Here is a 25,443-nt window from a genome sequence, read left to right on the forward strand (position 1 = left end):
TTAAAAAAGAAACTCGCCGTCGTAGAAGACGTCTCCTCACCGAGGTTTTCACCATTGGGCATTCTTCTATGTCACGACGGGGAGATTTCGCTGCCGTAGATGGACGATTTACCATCAGAGGTTCTTTCATCTTTGTCGGCCTCAAACACGATACAATACTATTTTTTTTTGGTAGGATCAAACACGATATTATTATTGGCTGACAGAGATAAAATCCAGATTTACTCTCAAGGTCGGAAGGAAATCTGAACACGATTTATTGATAAAATTCGAAGCCTACACGACTAATTTCTCTAAAACTTGCTTTACGTTTTCTTGTGAGTATTGATCAATGAGAAAAAACACATTGCACCATTGACCCGAGTCACCCGACTAAGTCTTTGGTTTAGTGTATAATTTGGATTTACTTATTTTTGCTACTCTTCTTCTTGCATGGTGAAAATAATATATACTTAAGAGACTCGCAAATAATTGGATTGAGAGAAGTCAAGAAAACAAAAACAAAACAAAACAAAAAGGACAGTGCCAATTTATTGCTTTCTTGGTCCGATCCTTCAATATCCAAGAAAAACTTCATGACAGTGTCAGTGATGTTGGGACATTGTTGTCCTCTTAATAACCCTCGTCATCTTCTTTCCTTAGTGAAACTGCATTAGAAAACACATTTACTCAATTTTTCACCATTGACTTATGAAAAGTCTTTTCTTTTGTGAATGATTTGAGTTCGTGTATTTATTTGTTGTTTATCTTCACCATCATTTTTTTTTTACTAGTTAACGATTAACGATCAACCATATCCCCTATCTCCCTTCTCATCTTACAACCATATCCCTAACAAAAGACATTGACTTGACGAACTCTTTCTGTTAAGCTTATATATATATTCTCTGTTTATCTTCCACAGAGTATACAGACAGTAGTCTTCGTTATTTTTCCTTGGGAAGTGAGAGAGAGTATGGAGAGATCTCTAAGGCTTTTGTTAGTAATAATTGCAAAATTGGCCATAATTCACCTTGTTCAAGCTCAGAACCAACAAGGTATTATTCTGCTTATTCCCCTTCTCGTTAAAGCTTTGGTACTTAGTTTGTTCTGTATTTTTTTAAAACGGTCAATTTTTCATATGTATATGTTAACAGGGTTTATTAGTTTGGACTGCGGACTACCCGCAGAATTCCCTCCTTATAATGATCAGAAATACGGAATACAGTACTCTTCGGACGCAGCATTCATCCAGAGTGGAAAAATTGGTCAAATCCAGGCAGATCTGGAGAAAACTTACCGGAAGCAGGCAACAACGCTGAGATACTTTCCAGATGGAATACGAAACTGTTACAATCTAAATGCTGAGAAGGGAAGAAGTCATCTGATCAGAGCTAGGTTTGTATATGGAAATTATGATGGTCGTAACACTATCCCCAAGTTTGATCTGTATCTTGGACCTAATCTATGGGCCTCGATAGATTTGAATGGAAATCGTTCACGGGAAGAGATCGTGCACATCCCAACATCAAACTCGTTGAAGATTTGTCTTGTTAAGACTGGGAAAACTACACCAATCATCTCGACCTTGGAAATCCGTCCCTTGGGACCCGAGACTTATATCACCGAGCCCGGTTCTCTCACTTCTTTGAAACTGTACTCTCGATATTATCTTAACAAATCCGAGAATGCTACTACATTAAGGTAACCGAAATTCAACTTTCACCTCTCAATGCTCTGTTTTTTGGTGCTTCTGTCATGCTATGTTCTGTTGCTCTGACATGTATTGTCCTTGGCTTTTGGTTACTTAGTCGGATATTGTCAAAGTTAGTCTTATATATTTACTAGGGAGAGTCCCGACGCGTGGGTTAAATGTAAAATTATAAATTATAAATTATGTAATATTTTATGATTAGATATACATTAAAATGATAAACTACTTTTGAAATAAATGTAAAATGTTACATAAGAAATGATTACTTTTAATTTTTTGTTTTGTAAAAAAATGATGATTATAAGATATATACAAAAGATATATGAATAGTGAATATGTATTTATAATTAGAGAAGTTTTGATAAATACCCTTTTTAGAATACCCATTTTCGAAAATATCCTTTTTATCTATCTATTTTCAAAAATACCATTTTTTAAATATGAAAAATGATGAAGAGTTATATGGTTTATAAGGTACTTCTGGATAATAACTACTACTGAGAGATTTGATCCAAATAATTTATAAGGTTTTAAAAAGTTTTAAATCGTTTTTACAAGGTTTTTAAAAGGTTTGCAGGGTTTTTATAATGTTTTTATAAGGTAATTATGAAAAAAAAAATATTACACTCATATAAAGGTAATTCGTGTATATATTTATAAGATTATACACATATTTGAATAAATTTGAATATTTGGATAAATTTGAATATTTGGTGGCTTTTTGATAAAGTTTGAAAGAAGTGATATTTTTAAAAAGTGGTACTTGTAATGAGACATTTTTGAAATTCCATATAATTACGTCACTTTCTTTTGTGTTATATGCATGTTGACTAATTCTAAGACAATATAAGACAACTTTCTTACATTTTTTTGTTCGCCAGACATCTTTAATACATAAGTATTTTACATTAATATTGTATAAGTTGGAAGAAATGTTACAAAACAAAGTTGAATGGAAGAATTAGAAAATTATTTATACTGAACATAAATTCAAATTGGAAAATTTTGACATATTACAAAACAAAACTGAATAGTAAAAAATATGAAGTCTAAATGTTAAATTCATGACACATAAGTTGTGAATTTTTATTGTTATCCCTTAATACAATTTAAATTTTGTTAAAACAAAAGATATCAATTAGACCAATTAAAGGAGAGTTAAATTCTTATATATATATTATGACAAATGGGTTGCTGAATACATTTACTTTTATTTAAAACAAATGAATGAAATATCCTTTGTAAAAAAACAAATAGGAAGGAAGACACTTCCAAATAAATTTTCAAATAACACTATATAGTTGATGTTTTCCACCACACAAATATTATAATATCTTAATTCTTCATCGCGAAAATAATTATATAAAAATATCTTACTAACCTAGGTTAATATCATTTCATTACCATAATAATACTTTGATATGATCTACCACTCATTTATTAAAATGCTCTTACATAGCTAAATTCACTTTAAAACATATATATAATTAAATCATTTAATTTAACTGATTATAAGTTTTGATAATTTGAAATGCTTCACTATTTCCACTATTCAATTCTTGCATTAAATAAATATGTAAATAAGATTAAGATTTTAATTAAGAAGATGTCTAGTGGCCTAGAAAACAAAAAAAAAACTGAAATTCAAATTTGACATAATAATATATATTGTACTGATAGTTAGTTAACTCGTTTATAAAATAAATAAAAACTTTAGTATCGAAAGTTATAATTTTTTATATTGAAACCATATAACAAACTCCATTTAATTATGTAATTGTTTTTTTAAAACTCTTCACATACTGAAATTGTGAAATCAAAATAGTATATAATAATTTCTGATAATGTAATAATTCTATAAAAAAACTAAAATAATAGAAAATAAGACAACTAAATGGACATCCAATATATATTTATATGAATTGAATGGACATCTTATGAATGTAACAACATATGCATTAAATTTAAATTAGGTTTAAAAACCTACAAAGTTGACAATATTTTTTTTTTAAATATACGATTTATGTAATCAGGTTTTAATTTATGTATTTTCAGTTACAATTTAGTAGTAAAGTATGAATTAATGTATATGATTAAATGTGATATGTTTTTGTTTATTATTATATTTTTAAAAAAATAAATACCAAATGGACCAATAAGGAGGGAGTAAAATCTTAATTTTATATATATGATTTCAAACAATATATTTTCATATACATAATTAAAATATTAGAAAAATAAGACATCTATAATGTATGAAATTAAATATGCTATTTTATTTATCGAATGGACCAAAACATAAGAAAGGGTTAAATATATGTCATATCATATCTTATATGAATGCTATTTTATACTAAATTAGTAAAATGTTTGTATTTTATGTGTAATAAATTAAATAGTTTTTAATGGTTAAGTAATTCATTGCAAAGTCTATTTTTTTAACTTATAAAAATAGGTGTTGAAATATTTGATTTAAAAAAAAATGACACATGTCAGCTTCTTAGAGGATGAGTTCGAAGGAACCTACTTTATTATATAAGATTTTCTAAGATTCGTCCCACCTCAGGTACCCGGACGATGCCTATGATCGACGATGGCGTCCGCATTTTCAGTCGGAGTGGACGCAAGTATCCACCACTAGCAATGTTGACAATTCCAACGGTTATGATCCACCAAAAGCCGCACTTTTATCTGCCGCCATACCTACTAATGCCAGTGAGCCATTGACGATTACATGGGAGGACACATATAATGACCAATATTACGTGTATACGCACCTTTCGGAGATCCAAGAGTTGCAGGCGAACGAAAATAGGGAATTCATCGAGTTATGGAATGGAGAAATTACATCGTCTAAACCTGAAGTTCCTCCCAAGTTAGAAATATATACGACCTACCCTGAGTCTCCAATGACCTGTGAGGAACAAATCTGTAGTTTTCAGCTGATAAGAACCAGCCAATCAACTCTTCCGCCTCTACTTAACGCTATTGAGGTCTACACTGTTGTCAATTTTACGCACTCCGAAACAATCGAAAACGATGGTATGTTTTCAGTGTGTTTCAATAAAACTTGACATTATAGATTACTCAAGAAAATTTATATGTATTTTTATTTCAGTGATGGCTATAAACAGTATCAAAGACGCCTATGGATTGAATAGGATCAACTGGCAAGGTGATCCATGTGTCCCTCACCACCTTATTTGGGATGGTTTAAGCTGCAGCTACACAAATATCTCCACACCACCAAGAATTACTTCTTTGTAAGTCCTGATTTCAATAACAGTGCACACACACTCTTTAAAATCTTCTAACAATCATATATATGATATATGATCATTTTAATTAATGTGGTTTTAAAAATATCACCAGAAATTTGTCTTCGACTGGTTTAACTGGAACCATAGCAGCTGCCATACAAAATCTTACGCAACTTGAAAAACTGTAAGTATTTACCATCGTTAAGAGGCTAAAAAAATTGTTATCATATGGGTTGGAATAAATTGGCAAAATAATCGTTTTTTACTAATTCCCTCACGCTAACATTAGGGATTTGTCAAATAATAATTTGAGTGGAGGAGTGCCGGAGTTCCTAGGCAATATAGAATCGTTGACGGTCATGTAAGTTTCTTTTGTCAACATACATTTTATTGCTTTTCACTCTTCAGACTCCAACTCAGATCATAGTCGTTTTTAACAGAAACTTACGCGGAAACAATCTTTATGGTTCAATTCCTCAATCTCTTCAAAAGAAAGGGCTAGAGCTATCGTAAGAAACTTTCCACATAGCTTTAATTTTCAACTTTTATCAATCATTTATCTATAATAATTTCGTGCATTTGATCTCCTGAACAACCCTTATCTTATTCTAGCGTTGAAGGAAACCCAAGGCTTTGTGTCTCTGACTCATGTAAAAAGAAATTTCCTTTGGCAATTGTTGCATCAGTTGCTGTTGCAATCATTGGCATTGCTATACTAGTTCTTTTTCTTGTACTCAGAAAGAAAAAGTCAATAGTTGAAGAAGGTACTTGCAAAAGATGCATCAAATAATTAAGTAATCTTATCAAATCTTGTGAATGCCGTTACTTAATTCATTGCATTAAAAGAAGAGATATATAGTTATATATATACCATCGTTATCCTGATGTACAGTTCACCTGCCACGGATGAGATCATCAGTGAATGCTACATTTGCTAATAAGAACAGCAGAAGGTTCACATATTCAGAAGTTATCAAAATGACAAATAACTTCCAAAGAGTTTTAGGTAAAGGAGGGTTCGGCATGGTGTATCACGGTTCGGTAAATGGCTCTGAACAAGTTGCAGTTAAACTTCTCTCTCAATCTTCAACTCAAGGCTATAAGGAGTTCAAAGCAGAGGTACTCTGCTCATGGTTCTGTAATCTTTCTCAAGTAAACTATTATTTGTTTTCTACATCACCAAAGGTGAAGTATTTTCAAGATTTTCTTGACATGAGTTTTACTCTTACCTTAGGTTGATCTTCTTCTGAGAGTGCACCATACAAATTTGCTGAGCCTCGTTGGATATTGTTATGAAGGAGATAATTTGGCCCTCATCTATGAGTTTCTGCCCAATGGAGACTTAAAACAACATTTGTCAGGTGATATATTTATTAATTATTTTACGTGCATGTAGCATTAACTCATGAAACACATAAAACTTGAAAATGGATCTAACGATCTAACAGGCAAAGGAGGTGGATCCATTATCAGCTGGAGTACTCGACTACGAGTAGCTTTAGAAGCAGCACAAGGTTCATACTGAGTTAAAAACTGTAGGAAAATTTGATGAGCTATTAGCAAATAAGTTGATATAGTTGACTCCATTGCATAGGTTTGGAGTACTTACATATTGGATGCAAACCGCCGATGGTTCATAGAGATGTCAAAACCGCCAACATTTTGCTAGACGAGAGTTTTAAGGCCAAACTCTCTGATTTTGGACTCTCAAGATCTTTCCAATGTGGAGGAGGCGAATATCAAGATGCAACCGCAATTGCTGGTACTCTTGGATACCTTGATCCCGAGTAAGTATTATTAATTTTTTAAATACACACACATGCAAACACTTTGTTCTGAAACTTTTTAGTCCTTAGCTTCTTCAATGGTTAAAAAGTGTATACCGGCATGTTGTTTTCATGCAGATATAACCATTCAGGTCGATTGGATGAGAAGAGTGATGTCTACAGTTTCGGGATCGTTTTATTGGAGATGATCACAAACCAACCCGTGATTAATCAAACCCCTGAAAAATCTCACATAACACAATGGGTTGGGTTTCAGATTAACGGAGGTGATATTCTTCAGATTATGGATCCGAACCTTGGCAAGGATTATGATATTAACTCTGCTTGGAGAGCTCTTGAACTGGCAATGTCATGCGTGAATCCTTCTTCCTCAAAACGACCATCCATGTCTCAGGTTATTAGCGAGCTTAAAGAGTGTATTGTGTGTGAAAACTCAGGGATAAGTGCGAATCGAGGCTTGGAATCTCAAGAAATGGACGTTGGCTTGGAAACTACGGTGGTTCCCATGGCAAGATAGTTCTGACTTCTGAGTGTTGTTACTTGTGGTATTAATAAGTAATCAATACTTAAACTAGTTACATATTAAGCAAAACTTGTAAACTAGTTAAAGAGTATTGATTTAAGTGTGTAACTCTGTATGGTCTTATAGATAAACTCGACGTCAACAAATTTCATTCTGCTTTAATTTGATCATTGAGGTATCCAAATCATATTTATATTTCTGCTCTTTTGGTTTCTTCATGTGGCGTGAGTACCACGCAAACGTCATTGTCATTTTATCAAGAGCGGATGAAATTTGAATTTGACAACAAATGACTGAGTGATATAGATAGGTAATAGTTACTGGATCCAAAATCATCCTGGATTTTTTTAAAAAGTTAATATAATGGGCCACTATGTAAACCCAATAAGGCCCAAAACAAGTCTCACGACTGCGTTTCAAGCACTCCAGTCGTCGTGGATGGCGTTACCGATTATGAGATATCGCCGATGTAGAGGTCTTATCGCCGTCGTTTTCACCACTGGCCACGTTGATAGACATGTATTCTCCTTCTTACGACTGGAGATTTTTGCTGTCGTATATGCTTCTGTCTTCCGGTCTTCGTCTATTCCACGACAGCCATGGGAAGGTTTTTTTGCCAGCGGAGATTCTCAATCTCATCCACTGACTCGCCGATGCTGACTGAGACAGATGAAGAGGTTTTTCTTTGAAACTATGGAATTTACGCATATTCACTTCGATTAGGATTTCAAACTTTCATTTTGTTTCTTGGGTTATAAAAAAGTCAACCTTATAGAACTGGCTATCTCATGCGCGAATCCTTCTTCTTCAAAACGACCATCCATGTCTAAGGTAATTCAAGAACTAAAAGAGTGTATTGTATGTGAAAACAATCGAGGCTTGGAATCAAAAGACATGAACAACATTGCCTTGGACACTTCCGTGGTTCCCAGGGCAAGATAGTTTTGAGTGTATGTCTCTCTACTTATGGTACTAATATTAAGTAATCAATAATTATTTACAATTTAAGCAAACTTTGTAATATGTGTCTCTCTCTTTTGAGTTTTGAGTATATTGTCACGCCGTTAAGAGATTCATGAATTGATGACTCTGATTAAACTCTTTTGGCCGTACAAAACCCCTAACTTCACTATTTGTGAATGTCGTTTACCGAACGCGAGTGTAGTAACACTTCAATCGCCGCATTGCGTTCCCAAAACAAGTACTTTCGCCGATGATGACTTCTCACCGCCGGGAACTGCTGAAGGCGAACTGCTCTTCTCTTTCCATCGACGGGAGGTTTCACCGCCGTAGATGGTCGATTTATTACCGGAAATTTCTGTCGGATTCGCCCGCTGCGGACTGGGGTCATTTTAAAACAGGTTTTTGTTCCAAAAATTCGCAATTTATGCCACTCATTTCACCAAAAGTTCCAAAAAAGTTGACCCCATTAGCGTATAATGATTGATATACAACTGTGATTTGTGGGTCTTAAGCTGTATTCATGATGGAACAAAAACAATTGGTTTTTTTACTAATCTTCTAAATTATAGTGAGAGAGGTTGTCTTCACCAATTAAAAGTCAACGACCATTGACTATTTCTCAGAGTTTATGTTTCTTCATGTTGTCATGGTGTTGAGTCTAGTGGCTTATTAAAGCCAAATATATTTGTTGCGTGATTGATACAGTCTTTGGAAGTTATACTAAACCAAGTTGCACATTGTCTGACCAGGATACTAGATACTAAACTGATGTGCACATTTTCATGACAGTGATGTTGGAACATTTTTACCCTTTTTTTCCTTCTTCTTCCCATGGTGAAGTTGCACAGTTTCAGAAATAAGAGATTGATACTCAGCTTTTATGATACTGACGTTGGTTGGAACATCTCTTAGTCTTCTTCTTCCCATAGTGTGAAGTTATACTAGAAAAATACTGAAGAGTTAGTCAGCATTTATCTCTTAGATTTTATTTGCCTTTTGGTCATTATTCATCTTGTTCAAGCTCATGGTCAATTGTTATGAACCTTGTTTCTGTATGCTGACTTACTTTTCTTGGTAATAGTTAGTCAGCATGTATGCTGTAATTATTCTGTATTCTAACTTTTATTCAAATGACTGAAACAAAATCAGGTCTGGTACATTTTTAAGTCAATGACTATTAGAATGTCAACTCTTTCTGAACATTTCTTCATGCATCATTGTGGTGAGTCTGGTGGCTATTAAATCCAATATCTTTCGTTTTTTGTGTGATTGACAATTTCTTTCGATGTAAATTCCATATTATCTGACCAAGAAACTACTCTGATGTCCAATACCACAAATGACCTCAGTCGAGTTCATAATTGTGACGTTGGAACATTGTAATCCTCTTATCCTTCTTCTTCTTCTTCCCATGGTGAAGTTGCACTAGAAAACACATTTACTCTTTCTTTTCATTGACTTGAAAAAGTCTTTTCTTTTACTTACCAGTTTTGTGTTTGCTTATATATTCTCCTGTTATCTTCTACAGCTTGGACAAACGTTTTCTTAATTTTTCTTAGGTGGGTAAGCGAAATATGGAGACGTCTCTTGGGATTTTGTTGCCGCTTATCGGAACTTTGGCCATACTTCATATTGTTCAAGCTCAGAGCCAACAAGGTATTTATGTCTTAAACGAAAATATAATGACATATGTGTGTATTATTCTGCTTCTCCTTTTTCTACCATTTTAGTTTTTGATCGTACATCTACTTGGCAGTTCTATTTGTTGCCTTTTTAATGGGCATTTTTTTTTTCATATATCTTAACAGGGTTCATCAATTTGGATTGCGGGCTACCGGCAAATGAACCGTCTCCTTATAGAGAGGAGTCAACTGGGTTACAGTTCTCTTCGGACGCAACATTCATCAAGAGTGGAAAAACTGGTATGATCCAAGCAAATTGGATGGATGACTTCTTGAAGCCATCCACGACGCTGAGATATTTTCCAGAAGGAAGACGGAACTGCTACAATCTAAAAGTTGAGAAAGGAAGAAATCATCTGATCAGGGCTAGGTTTGTATATGGAAACTATGATGGTCTTGACACTGGCCCGAAGTTTGATATGTATATTGGACCTAACCGATGGATCACTATAGACTTGGAAAGGCGAGTGAATGGTACACGAGAGGAGATCTTACACATACCAACATTAAACTCTTTGCAGATTTGTCTTGTTAAGACTGGGATGACTACACCCCTGATATCAGCCTTGGAAATACGGCCGATGGCAAATGATTCTTATAGCACCAAGTCTGGCTCTCTGGAACTTTTCTCTCGACGATATATTAGCAATTCAAGTTCTTCTCTAAGGTACCAACTCCAACTGATTATAATCTCCTCTTTTCGCTCTGTTTTGCTCTGTTTCTTTTGGCTCTGTCATCCTCTGTCTTTTGCGGGTATGTACTCTGTTTCCAACGTGAGTAGTTTTTTTTAATGAAAAGATTACTTTTACATACTACGTAAAAGTATATGAAAACATAAATCATGTAACATAATAATCTCATAAGATCACAAAACTCCAAGTGGACGGAAAATGAAATTATCCATGTTATTTGCTTATGCCACTGCTAATACGATGATGTTCCCATCCTCAGGTTCCCGGACGATGTATATGATCGCCAATGGAGTTCGTATATTCGTAGCGCCTGGACCCCAATTTCCACCACTAGCGTTGTGAGCAATTCTAACAGCTATGAGCCACCTAAAGTTGCTCTCACTACTGCTGCCGTGCCTACTAATGTCAGTGCGCCATTGACGATTGAATGGACTGCAGAAAATCCTGATGACCAATTTTACTTGTACGAACACTTTGCTGAGATCCAAGACTTACAGGCTAATGATACCAGAGAATTTAACATCTTATTGAATGAAAAACTATTATATGGCCCTCTAATTCCTTCGAAGTTAGTGCTTACTACTATCTTTAGCCGGTCACCGATAATTTGCGATGGAGGGGAATGCAGTTTGCAGCTGATAAGAACCAACAGATCAACTCTTCCACCTCTAATTAACGCTTTTGAGGTCTACAGAGTTATCCAGCTTCCACAGTCTGCAACAATTGAAGAAGATGGTATGTATTTTTCAAGTTTATGCATGTAAGGTCTATGCTTTCTATGCAATCTCACATCCCTGAAACATATTTTTCAGTCGCTGCTGTCAAAACCATTGAAGCTACCTATGGATTGAGTAGAATAAACTGGCAAGGAGATCCATGCATACCACAACAGCTTATGTGGGACGGTTTAAACTGCAGCATCACGGATAACTCCATGCCACCAAGGATCACTACTTTGTAAGTCAAAAGTTCACTAATACACAAGCACCACACACATAGGGATCTATAAGTAATCGATGATCATTAACACTTTGAATATGGTTTTGAAAATCTTCACCAGAAACTTGTCTTCAAGTGGTTTAACTGGAACCATAGCAGCTGCCATTCAAAATCTCACGCAACTAGAAAAACTGTAAGTATGTTTATTATTGTTCAAAGGCAAAGCAGACTATTTACGTGTGCAAAGTAATCAGAGGTAATTTCATATATAATTCTCTCTTGCAAACTGTAGGGACTTGTCGCATAATAACTTGACCGGAGAGGTGCCTGAATTTCTAGGCAACATAAAATCGTTGTTAGTCATGTAAGTTTCTCGCTAACATAATAATGCTTTCCAAATTCCACCTCTGTTGATGTTCTTAACGGTATCAAGATTTCTCTTTCTATGCAGAATTTTAAGTGGGAATGATCTCAACGGTACAATTCCTCAATCGCTACAAAGGAAAGGAGTCCAGCTATCGTAAGAAACTTCCCACACTTAAACCAGAAAAAAAGTTCTCACATAATTTATGAACCTTCCCACATTTGATTTCTTAATTAACAAACTAAAAAAAAAAACACTTGGAATCTTGTAGTTATGAAGGAAACACAAGGCTAATTCCCCCTGGATCACCTACAAAACCACAAAAAACAAAAGTTCTTGTGCCAATTGTTGCATCAGTTGCTTCTGCGGCCATCCTCATTGTTGTGTTGGTTATTTTTCTTGTTTTCAGAAAGAAAAAGCCGCCCACTGTTCAAGGTATATATGCAAAGACATATAAACCGATAAATCTCATGAATATGATATTTGCTAACCCCTAATTTCTGATCTAACAGTTGTTCACCCGCCTTCGAGTAGGCCAGCAATGAATGTTACATATGCGTATTCACCTGAGCCTTCAATCGAAATGAAAAAGAGAAGGTTTACTTATTCCGAGGTTATAAAAATGACGAATAATTTCCAAAGAGTTGTAGGGGAAGGAGGATTTGGTGTTGTTTGTCACGGTACTGTAAATGTTTCTGAACAGGTAGCTGTTAAACTATTGTCTCAATCATCAACTCAAGGCTATAAAGAGTTCAAGGCAGAGGTATTTATTATTATATATCTTATCAAATACCATCTGTTTTTTTTTTTAACATCACTTATGGATTTTCTTGTTTGTTTTTGCATTAGGTTGATCTTCTTTTGAGAGTTCACCATACAAATTTGGTAAGCCTTGTTGGATATTGCGATGAAGGAGACCACTTAGCACTCATCTACGAATTTGTACCCAATGGAGACTTAAGACAACATCTGTCAGGTAGTAAAACTTGGTGTATTCTAATTAATGGTTTTATATGTGTTATAGACTCATGAAAAAACGGTTGTTCTTCCTGCAAACATGAAAGGGTCTAATGATACAATATACAGGAAAAGGAGGTAAATCCATCGTCAGTTGGGGTACTCGGCTAAGAATAGCTGCGGAGGCAGCACAAGGTCTGTACCAAGTTACACTGTAGAACTAGAACCCATTCCTACGTTAAATCATTTCATATGGATGAATCGTTTGTATAGGTTTGGAGTACTTACACATTGGATGCACACCGCCAATGGTTCATAGGGATGTAAAAACTACAAACATACTATTGGACCAGCATTATAAGGCCAAACTCGCAGATTTTGGGCTCTCAAGGTCTTTCCCAGTTGGAGGTGAATCCCATGTTTCGACGGTGATTGCTGGTACTCCTGGTTACCTTGATCCAGAGTGAGTATCAACATTTTTCACACCACACACTTTTGCTGAAACTTTTCTCTTCCTTCTTCAATATGCTTGAAGAGTAAGCCTTGTTCTTGCCTTGCAGATATTACCACACAAGCCGGCTGGGTGAGAAAAGTGATGTGTACAGTTTTGGGATTGTGCTATTGGAAATGATCACAAACCAACCAGTGATTGATCGAAACCGCGGAAAGTCTCACATAACACAATGGGTTGGGTCTGAGCTGAACGGAGGAGATATTGCTAAGATCATGGATCCAAAGCTGAACGGGGATTATGATTCTCGCTCTGCCTGGAGAGCTCTTGAGCTGGCAATGTCATGCGCGGATCCTACTTCAGCAAAGCGACCAACCATGTCTCATGTTGTTGTCGAACTAAAAGAGTGTCTTGTGTCTGAAAACTCCAAGAGAAATATGAGTCGAGGCATGGATTCACTAAGTTCCCCTGAAGTGAGCATGATCTTTGATAGTGGGATGATTCCTAGAGCAAGATAGTTTGTGATGCAAAGTAACACAGTTGGAATGAAACCACTCAACGAACGAACTTGTGGCTTTGACCTGTCGTGTGCTCTGTTTGTAATTTTTTTTGTTATTATGGTTTTAAACCCTCATGTAAAAAGTAAAATAATCAATGTCTCGATTGAAGATTTGAAGTGTGTTCTTGTGGTTTATAATTTCTCAAAGGAAAATGAAAATGTTGAAAGGAGTTTATGTTTTCCTTTTTCCATATATATAATTTTGTGTAATATTTTCAAATACGAATGTTATTGTTCTTCAAAATTACCATCAAAATCGTTATCTTATAAAATTAACACTCTAAATCACTATGTTACATATCATTGTCGTTGTAATTGTAACTTTGCAAATGTCACTCAAATAATTTATCGAACACATGAAAAAAATTCAAAACTTTTTGATGGCGCAATTTATTTTACAAGTTCCAAAATATTGGCGCTTCATTACCCCTAACTCGTGGCGCCGCCTGTAAATCAAAAACGAATTTTATTGGCTAATAATGCCTCCACGCGGATCGTCAATAATAACCGTTGATTAAGTCACATCGACGGTTCATACATTAAGTTATTAAATACACGGATCGACTTCTCAGCCGTTAGATCTAAAATGAGATCTGATTTCTCAATGTGTAAGGCTCTCCATCTTGCCTATAAAACCAATTTCACATTTTACTCACCCAAAGCAACTCTAAACCGTTCTTCTTATAGCTTTTCAAATCCTCTCTCGAGAAAATGTCGGGTCGTGGAAAGGGAGGAAAAGGTTTGGGAAAGGGAGGAGCCAAGCGACACAGGAAGGTTCTGAGAGACAACATCCAAGGAATCACCAAGCCTGCGATTCGGAGGTTGGCTCGTAGAGGTGGAGTCAAGCGTATCAGTGGTCTGATCTACGAAGAGACTCGTGGTGTCCTCAAGATCTTTTTGGAGAACGTGATCCGTGACGCTGTTACCTACACCGAGCACGCCAGGAGGAAGACTGTCACCGCCATGGATGTCGTCTACGCTCTCAAGAGGCAAGGACGGACTCTCTACGGTTTCGGCGGTTAAGGCGATTCGCGTTTGTGTGTTTCTGGGTTTGTTACTTAGGGTCGTATTCTTCTGGGAATTTCTAATCAAATCATTGTACTCTTCAGCGTTTGCGTTTTCACTTTTGTTTTTTTTTTTCTCGGTATGGCGTTTAGTAGTTTGCGGTAGCGTTCTCGATTTATGTAATTACGCCTTTTCCTCTTGCTTTCTGGTGAAGTATAATCGAATTAAGTTTCAACTAGTAGCGTTGTCGCTAACAATTTTAATCGAATGAACTGGGAAAATTGCTTCAATTTTGCATCTACATCGGAGAAACTATATGAAGTTAGGCGTTTGTAATCAAATCGGCGAGCTTTTCTTCTCCGATTTGACGATATGGCGATTTCAGTGGACTGAGATGATTTTGATAGAAACAACGTCGCATTTAACTAAACCGGTATTAATTAGATGTAATAGCTAGCTAATGGAAAACCAAATCAAACAGGTACACGTTTGGTTAAGCAAGTTTCAGACAAACAAAAACTTGGCCCATCAAAGATTCAATCTCAAACCCCAATGATTATTTTCAAGTACATGAAACATAAGTCTAATCGTTAAATATGTACACACCAAAAAAGAAGCTATAGGAGAAAATATAGATTCTACATTCAGGTTCCAATTAGTAACCTTATCGTCCCTCAGATTTGACCAGCTGCGAGAAAACTTTACTCATGGAAACACCTGACATATCATCAACACTCGACTCTTCTTCTTCTTCAATCCTTCCCTCTCTAGCTACAGAAACGCTAACACTCGTGTCCCCATGGCTAAAATCATTGAACCGTAGAGGTAATTCACCTATCATGTTCGTGCTGTTATCTTCTTCTGGATCTCCATCAATTACAGCTTCTTGTAGCTGCAAAGCGTATTCAAGATTCCACAACACATCTCCCATTGATGGTCTATCAACTCCAAAATCAGCTAAACATTTCTCTCCTGTTTCACCAAACTTCCTAAGGGAATCGGGTCTGATTTTACCTCGCAGTGATGGATCAATGATGTGTTCAAGCTGTCCTTTCTTCTGCCATTTCATCGCCCATTCCGCTAGATTCACCATCTCTCTTGTAAGTGTTGGGTCTATGACGGGTCTCGCGCAGAGAACCTCAAACATAACGACTCCGAAGGAGTATACGTCTGATTTCTCTGTCAGCTGTTGTCTTCTGAAGTATTCGGGATCGAGATACCCGAAACTTCCTTTGACCGCAGTACTTACATGAGTCTGATCAATCTCAGGTCCAGTCTTAGACAGTCCAAAGTCTGCAACTTTAGCCATTAGATTCTCGTCCAGTAATATGTTGGCGGATTTCACATCTCTGTGAATCACAGGTTTTGAGTCACCGGTATGGAGATAATGCAATCCTCTAGCTGATCCAATGCATATCTCTAGCCGTTGTTTCCAACTCAAGCTAGGGAGATCTGAGCCATAAAGATGACTCTTCAGTGTTCCTTTCTCCATATATTCGTAAATCAGAATCATCTCATTGTTCTCGTCACAGTAACCGATCAGAGAAACCAAATGGCGATGACGGAACTGAGATAACATTTCGATTTCTGTCCTGAATTCTGCTAGTCCTTGCTGAGACTTGGGGTTCCCTCTTTTAACAGCTACTTTCATGCCATCACGAAGCTCTCCTTTGTACACTTTACCAAAACCACCAACTCCAACAGCTCGATTCTCGTCAAAACTATTTGTTGCTTCTTTAATCGCTGCTAAAGGAATTCGATAACTGGAATTGGAAGTTATACTTGCAATTGTATTTCCATTCGAGGATGAAGATGTTCCATTGGAAGACAAAGGAATCCAAGTCTTTGAATGGTCATCCCGGTCTCGGCCTCGTTTCTTGTACAGCAAAAAGAAAACACCTAAAACCACTAAAGCAAACAATGAGCCGACCGTTACACCAATGATCATACCAACATTCTTCTTAGTGGTTGAACTTGAAGCACCAGGCAAAAATGTCCCGCCACTGAGCTGACTTTTGGAGTTATTCATCTTCATGATCTCTAATCCATTCAGAATCGCAGTAGGGTAATCCGTGTGAATAGACGATGGACCAATGCTCACACGGATTCTATTAGTCTGTTTTGCTGCTCCCGTGACACAATCCATCGAGTATGCACCGGCCAAAGTGTTAGATAAGTAAGTGCTTAGATCAAGATTCTCAACGACCATCATTGAGTCAACATAAAGATTGAAGTAAAGCTGGTTTAGAGCTTTGCTCACGATATCGCAGAAATGGAACCGGAGGAAATACTGAAAACCCGGGTCAACATCGAAATCCCATGTCACATTGAAATTGCTAGACGGGTTATCAGCGGAATTCATCTCGGTGCAAGTACCATAGACAGTTCTTGGGGCAGTCTCCTCTGTAGCATAACCAGAAACATAATCAACAGTTGAAATCTTAGACACACTCTTAACTAGATTTTTCTCAACTAAAAACTCCGAATCAGGCTCCCAGATTCTCGAAAGTGTATCGTTATTAGGCGTAACACGCGGACCGCCCATGTTCACTCTATGAACCGTCTCAAGAGCTTGCCATAACAATCCCTGAAACTTCCCAGGACTGCCTACGAAGGAAGGATCACCACTGATCAACGTATTAGGAACCGATACAACCTCAAGGCCGTTCAGAAAGGCGAACGAATCACCCAAGGGAGTAAACGTGAGCTCGAGATGATCCGTGGCTACATTCAGAGAGAACTCCTTCATAACTCTGGACTTCACAGTGAAATCACTCAAGAGGACATGTGTTTGCGAAGAAACTGAGAATTTGGCTGAGCCCATCTGGAAGCTTTGGTACTGAAAAGGATTGAAATGGAGACGAATCCAGTGACGGCCTCTAGCGACGGAGAATCTATACTTAGAGATTCCGGTGAAGATTCTCGCCGTCTGGTAAATATCTGAATTTGAATTGCGATTACTCCCGGCGAGGATTTGACTGGGAGAGGTTAAGAAGTGGGAAGCAAGCTTATCAGACATGAACACTCGACCAGTGACAGTAACATTGGTTGATGATCCACAGTTGATGAGGTAATTATTCACAGGTATGTATCCATGGCAGAGGCAGATTAAGCAAGAGATCAATGGAACCCAAATCAAAAATTCAAACTTTTCACTACCCATCTTCACAAAACCTGGAAATGATAAACAATTCGATGGAAAGAGACAAAGAATCTATCAGCTAGATTCAAGGGATACACGAACATGAGCAAATCTAAAGCTTTTGTTTTAGCAAAGATGACAACTTTCTAATATCAAAGAAAATTAATAACTTACAGAGAAGTTATTAGTTTTCATAACGGATTGATGCAATTAAGCAGCAAAAGAACAAATATTAATACCTTTAAGAGAAGATTTCCAGGGAAAGTAATTGTTCCATGAAAGGTAAAACTTAAGGATTAGCTGATTGAATGATCATCTCCAGATTTTGGGTTTTGTTTTTGAAACTGTGTTTAGAACAACAGAGTGGTAACAAGAGATGATTTTTTTTGTGAACTCTGCAAACATGAACTTGATATATACATATTAAATATTTGTACTTTGCATAGATGCAACGACAAAATATAATTAATATGAGAGAAATTTGTAGTATAGAGACGAAGGGATTGAATTGAAATTGTCAGTCTGATTTTTTCTGATGGCTGAGAAAGTTAGGAAGGAGACGAACTTTTTTTATTCTTTCCAGAATTTACCATTAAAAACTGCACAAACGTAAGTGGGTATGTTACATTACAGCTTTTAATGTGTCATGAAATAGCTAATAATTTAACCTTTTTTCTCGACAACAATTAGTGAACTTTATATATCTTTGTTAATTATAATTATCATATCATTTTTGTCTGCATCGTCGGTTCGTAATTCCTATTATGATAATCTCAAATATATTAATATATACACAATTAAGGAAGGTAGTGGAGGTTGGAATTAAAAAGTCAACATAAGTGGGTTTTGTAATCTTTTTTTAACGATTATACCAAACTTCTGACCGTATTTATGAATGATGCACATGATTTTTTTTTCCGGCTTCTGTTCATTCATTAGTAATTAGATTTATTTCATGAATATACACTAAAATTGCATGTGTTGTTATGTTGCATGTTCATCTCGAAATTTTTCATACAGAAATAATTGATCTCGAGTTTTCGATACAACATGAATTGAGCGATTGAATAGCACACACATGTATCAATACACTTGAAAACTCAAGTATAAGCTTAACGTTGTCAAAATGAAATGAGGGAATCACATAAAGTATGTGTCAAAGATCAAAAAGTTTGATAGATTGAAAATAAATGAAGAATGAACCACCTTCATCTACACAGTTCAACTATATATGGAACATAAGAACATAACATATATAATATAAGCTTATTTGAAAGGTGTGATAAGATTAAGATGCCACTATATTTGATCAAATCATATCAGCTATAGCCTATAGTAAATGATCCCACTATATATATATTTTTCTTGAGAGTTAGGAACTTACAATAAACATATCAACTAAGTGGATTTGTGTTGATGACTTATAAGTGTGATGATCATGTGTAATATACATACATGATGTAAGTTGTACAAAAAACATATCAATCTGAAAACATATATGTGGACCTCTTGTCGACCGACACATTTTGTTTGGAACACGGAAACAACAATTCTAGCTCTATATATTATTCTTAAAAGTATAAGCAGGGAAAAATAAATTTGGTTAAGATGTCACAAGGAGAATGACTGTCACATTTGTTTTTTTATGAAATGATTTTAAATTAATACAAACACCTTTCTACAAGTAAGATCCATGAGGGTAAAAAAAGATGACTTATTACATGAACCAAGTCTTAACTAGTGAATCAGCATCTCTATATCGGACTAATAAGGGGATAATTCATCAGCAAGAGTCTTCGTGTCACGTTATCGTATAATGATCATCTGCTCAAAGAACACAAAATGAAATTCCTTAATTATATATATTGATCAAATTATGAAGATATTTCATGATCAAACCCTAATATTCTTTTAGATCGATGGATCGTTTTATTTTTGTTCACCTAGCTTGATTAAACATTACATAACTTTAGCTTTCTAATATTAATTGAGTTAAACGCTTCATTAGTAATTACAGCGAAAAGTTTATCCCAAACAGTTATAGAAATATTGTCTTGTCTTATATATATAGTCGTGTAAACTTGATAAATCTTATATATATCGTATGATTGAAACGCACTAATGGACGTAATTTTCATTATCATGGAATATCTAACGTCTTTTTCATGTAGTTGGATGATCTGGTTTTGTTTACTGAATACAAAACATATCTGGAAAACATCCAGAATAACTTCATAATTAGAGTACTTACCTATTCAATACCACACATATTTTGTCATTTTCTTTAAATTTTTAGCCTCGTGGTTCTGTTTTAAAGTTACATACTTGGCTTTTTTTTCCTTTTGTACGCACTTAACATAATCAACGTCAACGCTACGATTTTGTGATTCGACAAAGTAAAAACATTAACATCATAGGAGTAAAAGTTATGAACGTAAGAAAAAAGTGTGGGGGGGGGGGGGGTATAACGGGCCTGTTGGATTTAAGGCCCAAACGTTGATCCTTAGATAAACCTTCTTTCTCGCTTAGAAGGTTTCGTAGGGCCTGTCCGTGACCTATGAAAGTTCCCTCCATCACCAATCATTCGCCAAAAAAAAAAATATTATATTTTATTATTTCCTCTTTTTTATAAATAAAGAGTATTGTTTTATTTTTATGGATCCCATTTTCTAAATCTTGCTTTGGTCTCTTCTTTCTTTCTTTCTTTCTCTCCCTTGTCGTTCCTATATCCGTTTTTCCGATTTAGGGCACCTCAAATTCTCTCTTAATCAAAATCTCCGCTCTTCCCCCAATTTTTACCAAAAACTCTCTTCTTAAATCTTCTTCGGATTCTCCTTACCCTTTTCTCGATTGTTACCTCCTGGGTTCCGCGAATTGGGCTGTGCTACTTCTCCTTCTTCCTCCGTACGCACCTTTCTCCCTTGTTTACTGTGAGTGTGCTGCAGAGATTAATCATGCGATTTTAGGGTTCTCTGAGCTCAATATTGTAGTCCTGGCATCGAAATCGCATCGCTATAGTTCAATTTAGGATCCTGTTTAGCTCAGTCTTGTTTCCGGATTAATTGAATTACGGTTTTTAATTTTGGTTTTGGATCCTCGTGGTTTTTTAGTAGTTTTAGATTTGTTTCTGTGTTCTGAGTCCTTTCCTATACTTCTGACTTCCTGATACAAGTTTATTTTCATGGTTATTGTTTCTGGGTGAAAGCTTACTGGGGATACTCCTTCGAAGAATGAGAATTTCAATCTTACTTTTGCATAACATATAGTTTATAGAGTCATTTATTCTGGTGCTACACCATGGTTAAATAAGATCTTATGTTAACGCACTGTCACCTTTGTTAGTTTATCGAATTCGTCCTTTTTAATCCAGGCTATTTACTTCCCTGTGTCTTTTATTCCCTCTCAGATTGTAGACGGTTCGGGTCTGTTCGTCGAATGATATTTTGTCCCAAGTGATTGTCAGTTCGTGCAATGTCAAACCTTCATGTACTGTAACCTTCTTTTTACCCTTTATCATTTATATAGCTTTCAACTTTAAGAAAATTTGTTTAATGTCCTATGGACATCGTTTACTTTATTATGTGTACCATCTCTCCTCTCTCAACTCTTATGTTTTTGCCTTTGCAGTCATCTCTCAATGGTTCTGCTTCAAATTTACCAGATGGGTCGGGCAGATCTTTTGCTGCTTCTTATTCTGGACAATCTGGTGCACCGTCTCCCTCTTTTCATCATACCGGTGGGTGTAATACTTATCTTCATAGTTGATACCCTTGTATATTTTTGCCCTCTTCTCATCTTATCTAGCTTGTAATTTTTTTTCCCTTGCAGGAAACCTTCAGGGGCTTCATAATATTCATGGCAGCTATAATGTCGGGAACATGCAAGGTACACTTACATCAAGAAACTCAAGTATGAATAGTATACCATCTCCTGGGGTTCAACAACCTAACGGGAGTTTTTCCAGTGGAAGATTTGCTTCAAACAATCTACCTGTTAATCTCTCTCAGGTGCTATGTGGTCTAAATTTTGTGAAAATAACTGCTCTTGTACTTTATCTATATCTCATATTATACGATGATTGTTTTGTAGTTAACTCATGGTAGCTCACATGGGCATGCGGGAATCCCAAATAGAGGAGGCCTTAATGTTGTTGGTAATCCTGGATTCAATAGTAACGCAAATGGAGTTGGTGGTTCTATCCCTGGAATTCTCTCTACATCTGCAGGACTCAGTAATCGGAATAGTGTTCCAGGGATGGGAATATCCCAACTGTTGGGGAATTCAGGGCCTCGAATAACAAACTCGATGGGAAACATGGTTGGTGGAGGTAACTTGGGGAGGAATATTAGCTCTGGTGGATTATCTATTCCTGGTCTTTCTTCACGACTAAATTTGTCAGCAAATAGCGGATCAGGATTAAATGTCCAGGGACAGAACCGAATGCTGGGTGGAGTACTTCCTCAAGGTATATATGATTTATCCAGTTCTTTCCATTTGCTGTCTTCAAGGTTCTTTTGCCTGTAAGTCAATACATCTGAGCCTTGTTTATCTAGTTGTTATATCATTGAAAACAAGAAGAATATAAGTTTTGCTTCAAAATATGTCTTTGGTATAGTAGCTAGGAAGTACTGTAGGAATAAAGTAAAGAAAATAATTTGCTTAATAGCTAGTGGAGATAAGTAATCACTTAGGAAGGTAGGATTGATATCAGCAGTTGGAACTTGTTTTGCATTTAGGGTATATACTTCTCTAGACTCACATGAGTACGATAAAATGTAAAGAAAGCAGACTTTGTATTTAGCTCACATACTCTGAGGATTGTTTGAAGTTTGTAAGCGTGTTTATATTACACTTTACAATCTTATTTATGTACACAATAAGTTCTTGGTAATTGCAGTAATCTGATTGCAAATTGTATGGTACAGGATCTCAGGTGATGTCTATGCTGGGGAACTCCTATCATACTGGTGGTGGCCCACTTTCGCAAAACCATGTTCAGTCAGTTAACAATATGATGCTTAATGATCACTCCAATGACAGCTCTCTTTTTGACATAAACAACGATTTTCCCCAGCTGACAAGTCGTCCAGGATCTGCTGGTGGCACTCAAGGACAATTAGGTAGTCAGTTTATCTGAAGATATTTTGAAATACATTAACTTTATACTAAATAAGTTTTTGAAAAGAATTCCCATATCATGTCTTGTTCCTTCATACTCTTACGGTGGTGTTTCTAGGCTCTATGAGGAAACAAGGTTTAGGAGTCCCACTAGTCCAACAGAACCAGGAGTTTAGCATTCAAAATGAAGACTTTCCTGCCCTACCTGGATATAAAGGTGCTGGTCTTGTATTGTCGATAACGTTTATATTGTATTGTGCATGAAGTTGGGTCGTGCAGTTTTATCTGCTGAAAGTGAGGAATATCTTCTCTAGTTTCCCCTATGCTGTTCTCCAAAATTTCATGAAAGTCTGTTTCCAGATGCTCTAGATACTTGGGAAGTTCATAAACTTCTCATCTGCCTTCCAATTATAGTTTATATTGCATGAGAAAGATGATAAGTGTTCTTAACATTATGTGCTTCTTAATGCTCTAAGCTAAACATGCTGGATCATTCACAATTCACAAGCGTAGTAGATTTTTTGCAGGTGGTAATTCTGATTATCCTATGGATTTGCATCAGAAAGAACAACTCCATGATAATGCTATGTCAATGATGCACTCTCAAAACTTTTCTGTAAGCTAGACTGTTAAAGTTAACAAAGTGTCTTACTACCTTTCTCTATTGATAATTGTTGATGACTTGATGTGGTAGTTAATGTTTGGATATTTGCACCTTTGCAGATGGGTAGATCTGGTGGTTTCAACTTGGGGGCAACATATTCATCACATCGTCCACAACAACAGCCACAACATACTTCATCTGTGAGTGGCAGTCTCTCCTATTATATAAGCCACGAATTTCTTCAATCTGCATATCGCATATACTGCATCTTGTGGTTGGGCCACACTTGTTCCAACAACTTTGTCTTATCATTAGTTCTTGTTTAATACCAGACTGGTGGGCTACAGGGTCTTGGCCTTAGACCTCTAAGCTCGCCCAATGCAGTTTCCAGTATCGGTTATGACCAGCTTATTCAGCAGTATCAGCAGCATCAAAATCAATCTCAGTTTCCTGTGCAACAGATGACATCAATCAACCAATTTAGAGATTCTGAGATTAAATCGGCACAGTCAGAGGCAGACCCTTTTTGCTTGCTTGGCTTGTTAGATGTCCTAAACAGGAGCAACCCTGAATTGACCTCACTTGCTCTTGGCATCGACTTGACGACGCTAGGACTTGATTTGAATTCAACTGGAAATCTCTACAAGACATTTGCGTCTCCTTGGACCAATGAACCGGCAAAGAGCGAGGTCGAGTTCACAGTACCAAATTGTTACTACACCACACCACCTCCGCCTCTAACTGTAAGTTTCCTCTGATCTTGTGAGTAGCATAAACAGTGTATTCACTCTAACTCCTTTTGTCGATTTTGTTAACGAATGTGTTAATCATATTCCGTGTGTTGCAGCGAGCAAGTTTCAAAAGGTTCTCCTATGAGTTATTGTTCTACACATTTTACAGGTCTGTTAATAGATCAGCATTCAACTCCACATTTGCCAACTCATGTATCATCTTTGCCCAGTTAAACTAATTTCTTTGCTCTAATTATTGTTACAGTATGCCAAAAGATGAAGCACAGCTATTCGCTGCAGATGAACTGTATGTTTTTTTCTCTACCACATTCTTTGGTTATTTGTTTACTCTGCTCTCTTGGGCTGAGACTTTTGAGTTTGATTGACATCCTGCAGTTACGAAAGAGGTTGGTTTTACCACAAGGAACTCAGATTATGGTTCTTCAGAGTCGGAGAGCCTTTAGTCAGGGCAGCTACGTATGAAAGAGGAACGTACGAATACCTCGATCCAAATTCGTTCAAAACAGTCAGAAAGGTAAAGCCAACGATTAGTGCAGGAATATCTATTACGTTATTCTCGAATTTGCAGGTTTACAAGTGTTTTCATATTCTTACTTTGGGGTGGGAATGGTTATGGCAGGAACATTTTGTTGTCAAGTACGAGCTCATGGAAAAGAGACCAAGCTTGCTGCAGCATTGACGACACGTAGGTTTGTTCAATTAGTAGCATCTTTACAATGTAAAGCTTTTGTCTTTATTTCTCTCTCTTTCTTTCATGCAAGCTCCATTGATTAGAAACCAAAACCATCTCACTATTTTCAATTTTTAACCCCAAGTTTCCCGAAAAGGTAATCACAGTTACTTTCCTGTCCATTTACTCTGGTTCAAGCATGACATGAACGGGGGCAATAAGTTGAGATATTTGGATCACAATAACTGACACTAGAATCGAATAAATTTTAGATTTTTATTT

The 25,443-nt window shown here is 36.3% G+C and overlaps 5 protein-coding genes and 1 non-coding gene across 9 annotated transcripts; 4 read left to right on the top strand and 2 right to left on the bottom strand.

Moving 5' to 3' along the window:
* Positions 1 to 812: 812 nt before the first annotated feature.
* On the top strand, positions 813 to 7,414 carry LOC17874894 (receptor-like protein kinase At5g59670). Its single transcript, XM_023783274.1, has 13 exons — positions 813 to 1,037; positions 1,137 to 1,683; positions 4,260 to 4,735; positions 4,812 to 4,956; positions 5,066 to 5,137; positions 5,243 to 5,314; positions 5,394 to 5,462; positions 5,566 to 5,717; positions 5,846 to 6,072; positions 6,188 to 6,314; positions 6,402 to 6,467; positions 6,548 to 6,740; positions 6,858 to 7,414. The coding sequence occupies exons 1-13, from the start codon at positions 956 to 958 to the stop codon at positions 7,255 to 7,257; spliced, it is 2,628 nt and encodes an 875-aa protein (XP_023639042.1). The 5' UTR covers positions 813 to 955; the 3' UTR covers positions 7,258 to 7,414.
* A 325-nt stretch (positions 7,415 to 7,739) lies between these two features.
* LOC17876155 (probable LRR receptor-like serine/threonine-protein kinase At5g59680) lies at positions 7,740 to 13,981 on the top strand. Of its 3 annotated transcripts, XM_023777687.1 has the most exons (15): positions 7,861 to 7,940; positions 8,027 to 8,624; positions 9,786 to 9,882; positions 10,035 to 10,575; positions 10,860 to 11,335; positions 11,413 to 11,557; positions 11,661 to 11,732; positions 11,832 to 11,903; positions 11,991 to 12,059; positions 12,175 to 12,338; positions 12,416 to 12,666; positions 12,753 to 12,879; positions 12,990 to 13,055; positions 13,134 to 13,323; positions 13,421 to 13,981. In XM_023777687.1, exons 3-15 carry the CDS (start codon positions 9,801 to 9,803, stop codon positions 13,827 to 13,829), a joined length of 2,664 nt encoding a protein of 887 aa, XP_023633455.1. In that variant the 5' UTR covers positions 7,861 to 7,940; positions 8,027 to 8,624; positions 9,786 to 9,800; the 3' UTR covers positions 13,830 to 13,981. The 3 variants fall into 3 exon arrangements, with proteins under 3 accessions (XP_006279988.1, XP_023633454.1, XP_023633455.1); XM_006279926.2 differs by having other exon boundaries at positions 7,740 to 8,624; XM_023777686.1 differs by lacking the exon at positions 8,027 to 8,624 and having other exon boundaries at positions 7,740 to 7,940.
* Positions 13,982 to 14,540: 559 nt separating this feature from the next.
* Positions 14,541 to 15,113, top strand: LOC17875977 (histone H4). Its single transcript, XM_006279443.2, has one exon. The coding sequence runs from the start codon at positions 14,582 to 14,584 to the stop codon at positions 14,891 to 14,893; it is 312 nt and encodes a 103-aa protein (XP_006279505.1). The 5' UTR covers positions 14,541 to 14,581; the 3' UTR covers positions 14,894 to 15,113.
* Positions 15,114 to 15,395: 282 nt separating this feature from the next.
* Positions 15,396 to 18,551, bottom strand: LOC17875553 (probable receptor-like protein kinase At5g59700). Its single transcript, XM_006279948.2, has 2 exons — positions 18,257 to 18,551; positions 15,396 to 18,049 (listed from the first exon to the last, which is right to left on the bottom strand). Exon 2 carries the CDS (start codon positions 18,036 to 18,038, stop codon positions 15,540 to 15,542), a length of 2,499 nt encoding a protein of 832 aa, XP_006280010.1. The 5' UTR covers positions 18,039 to 18,049; positions 18,257 to 18,551; the 3' UTR covers positions 15,396 to 15,539.
* A 2,129-nt stretch (positions 18,552 to 20,680) lies between these two features.
* LOC17876110 (probable NOT transcription complex subunit VIP2) lies at positions 20,681 to 25,442 on the top strand. 2 transcript variants are annotated; one of them, XM_023785114.1, is made up of 14 exons: positions 20,681 to 20,947; positions 21,424 to 21,503; positions 21,645 to 21,753; positions 21,846 to 22,024; positions 22,107 to 22,482; positions 22,943 to 23,137; positions 23,254 to 23,352; positions 23,663 to 23,751; positions 23,859 to 23,939; positions 24,072 to 24,482; positions 24,587 to 24,639; positions 24,736 to 24,777; positions 24,867 to 25,005; positions 25,111 to 25,442. In XM_023785114.1, exons 2-14 carry the CDS (start codon positions 21,489 to 21,491, stop codon positions 25,168 to 25,170), a joined length of 1,848 nt encoding a protein of 615 aa, XP_023640882.1. In that variant the 5' UTR covers positions 20,681 to 20,947; positions 21,424 to 21,488; the 3' UTR covers positions 25,171 to 25,442. The 2 variants fall into 2 exon arrangements, with proteins under 2 accessions (XP_023640882.1, XP_023640880.1); XM_023785112.1 differs by having other exon boundaries at positions 20,681 to 20,921.
* LOC111829102 lies at positions 21,673 to 21,753 on the bottom strand. The gene has a single exon (XR_002832661.1). It is a non-coding gene; the product is annotated as a small nucleolar RNA snoR35 (small nucleolar RNA).
* Position 25,443: the final 1 nt, after the last annotated feature.

This window comes from Capsella rubella, unplaced genomic scaffold (genome assembly GCF_000375325.1).
Source record: "Capsella rubella cultivar Monte Gargano unplaced genomic scaffold, Caprub1_0 scaffold_8, whole genome shotgun sequence".
Classification (NCBI taxonomy): Eukaryota; Viridiplantae; Streptophyta; class Magnoliopsida; order Brassicales; family Brassicaceae; genus Capsella; species Capsella rubella.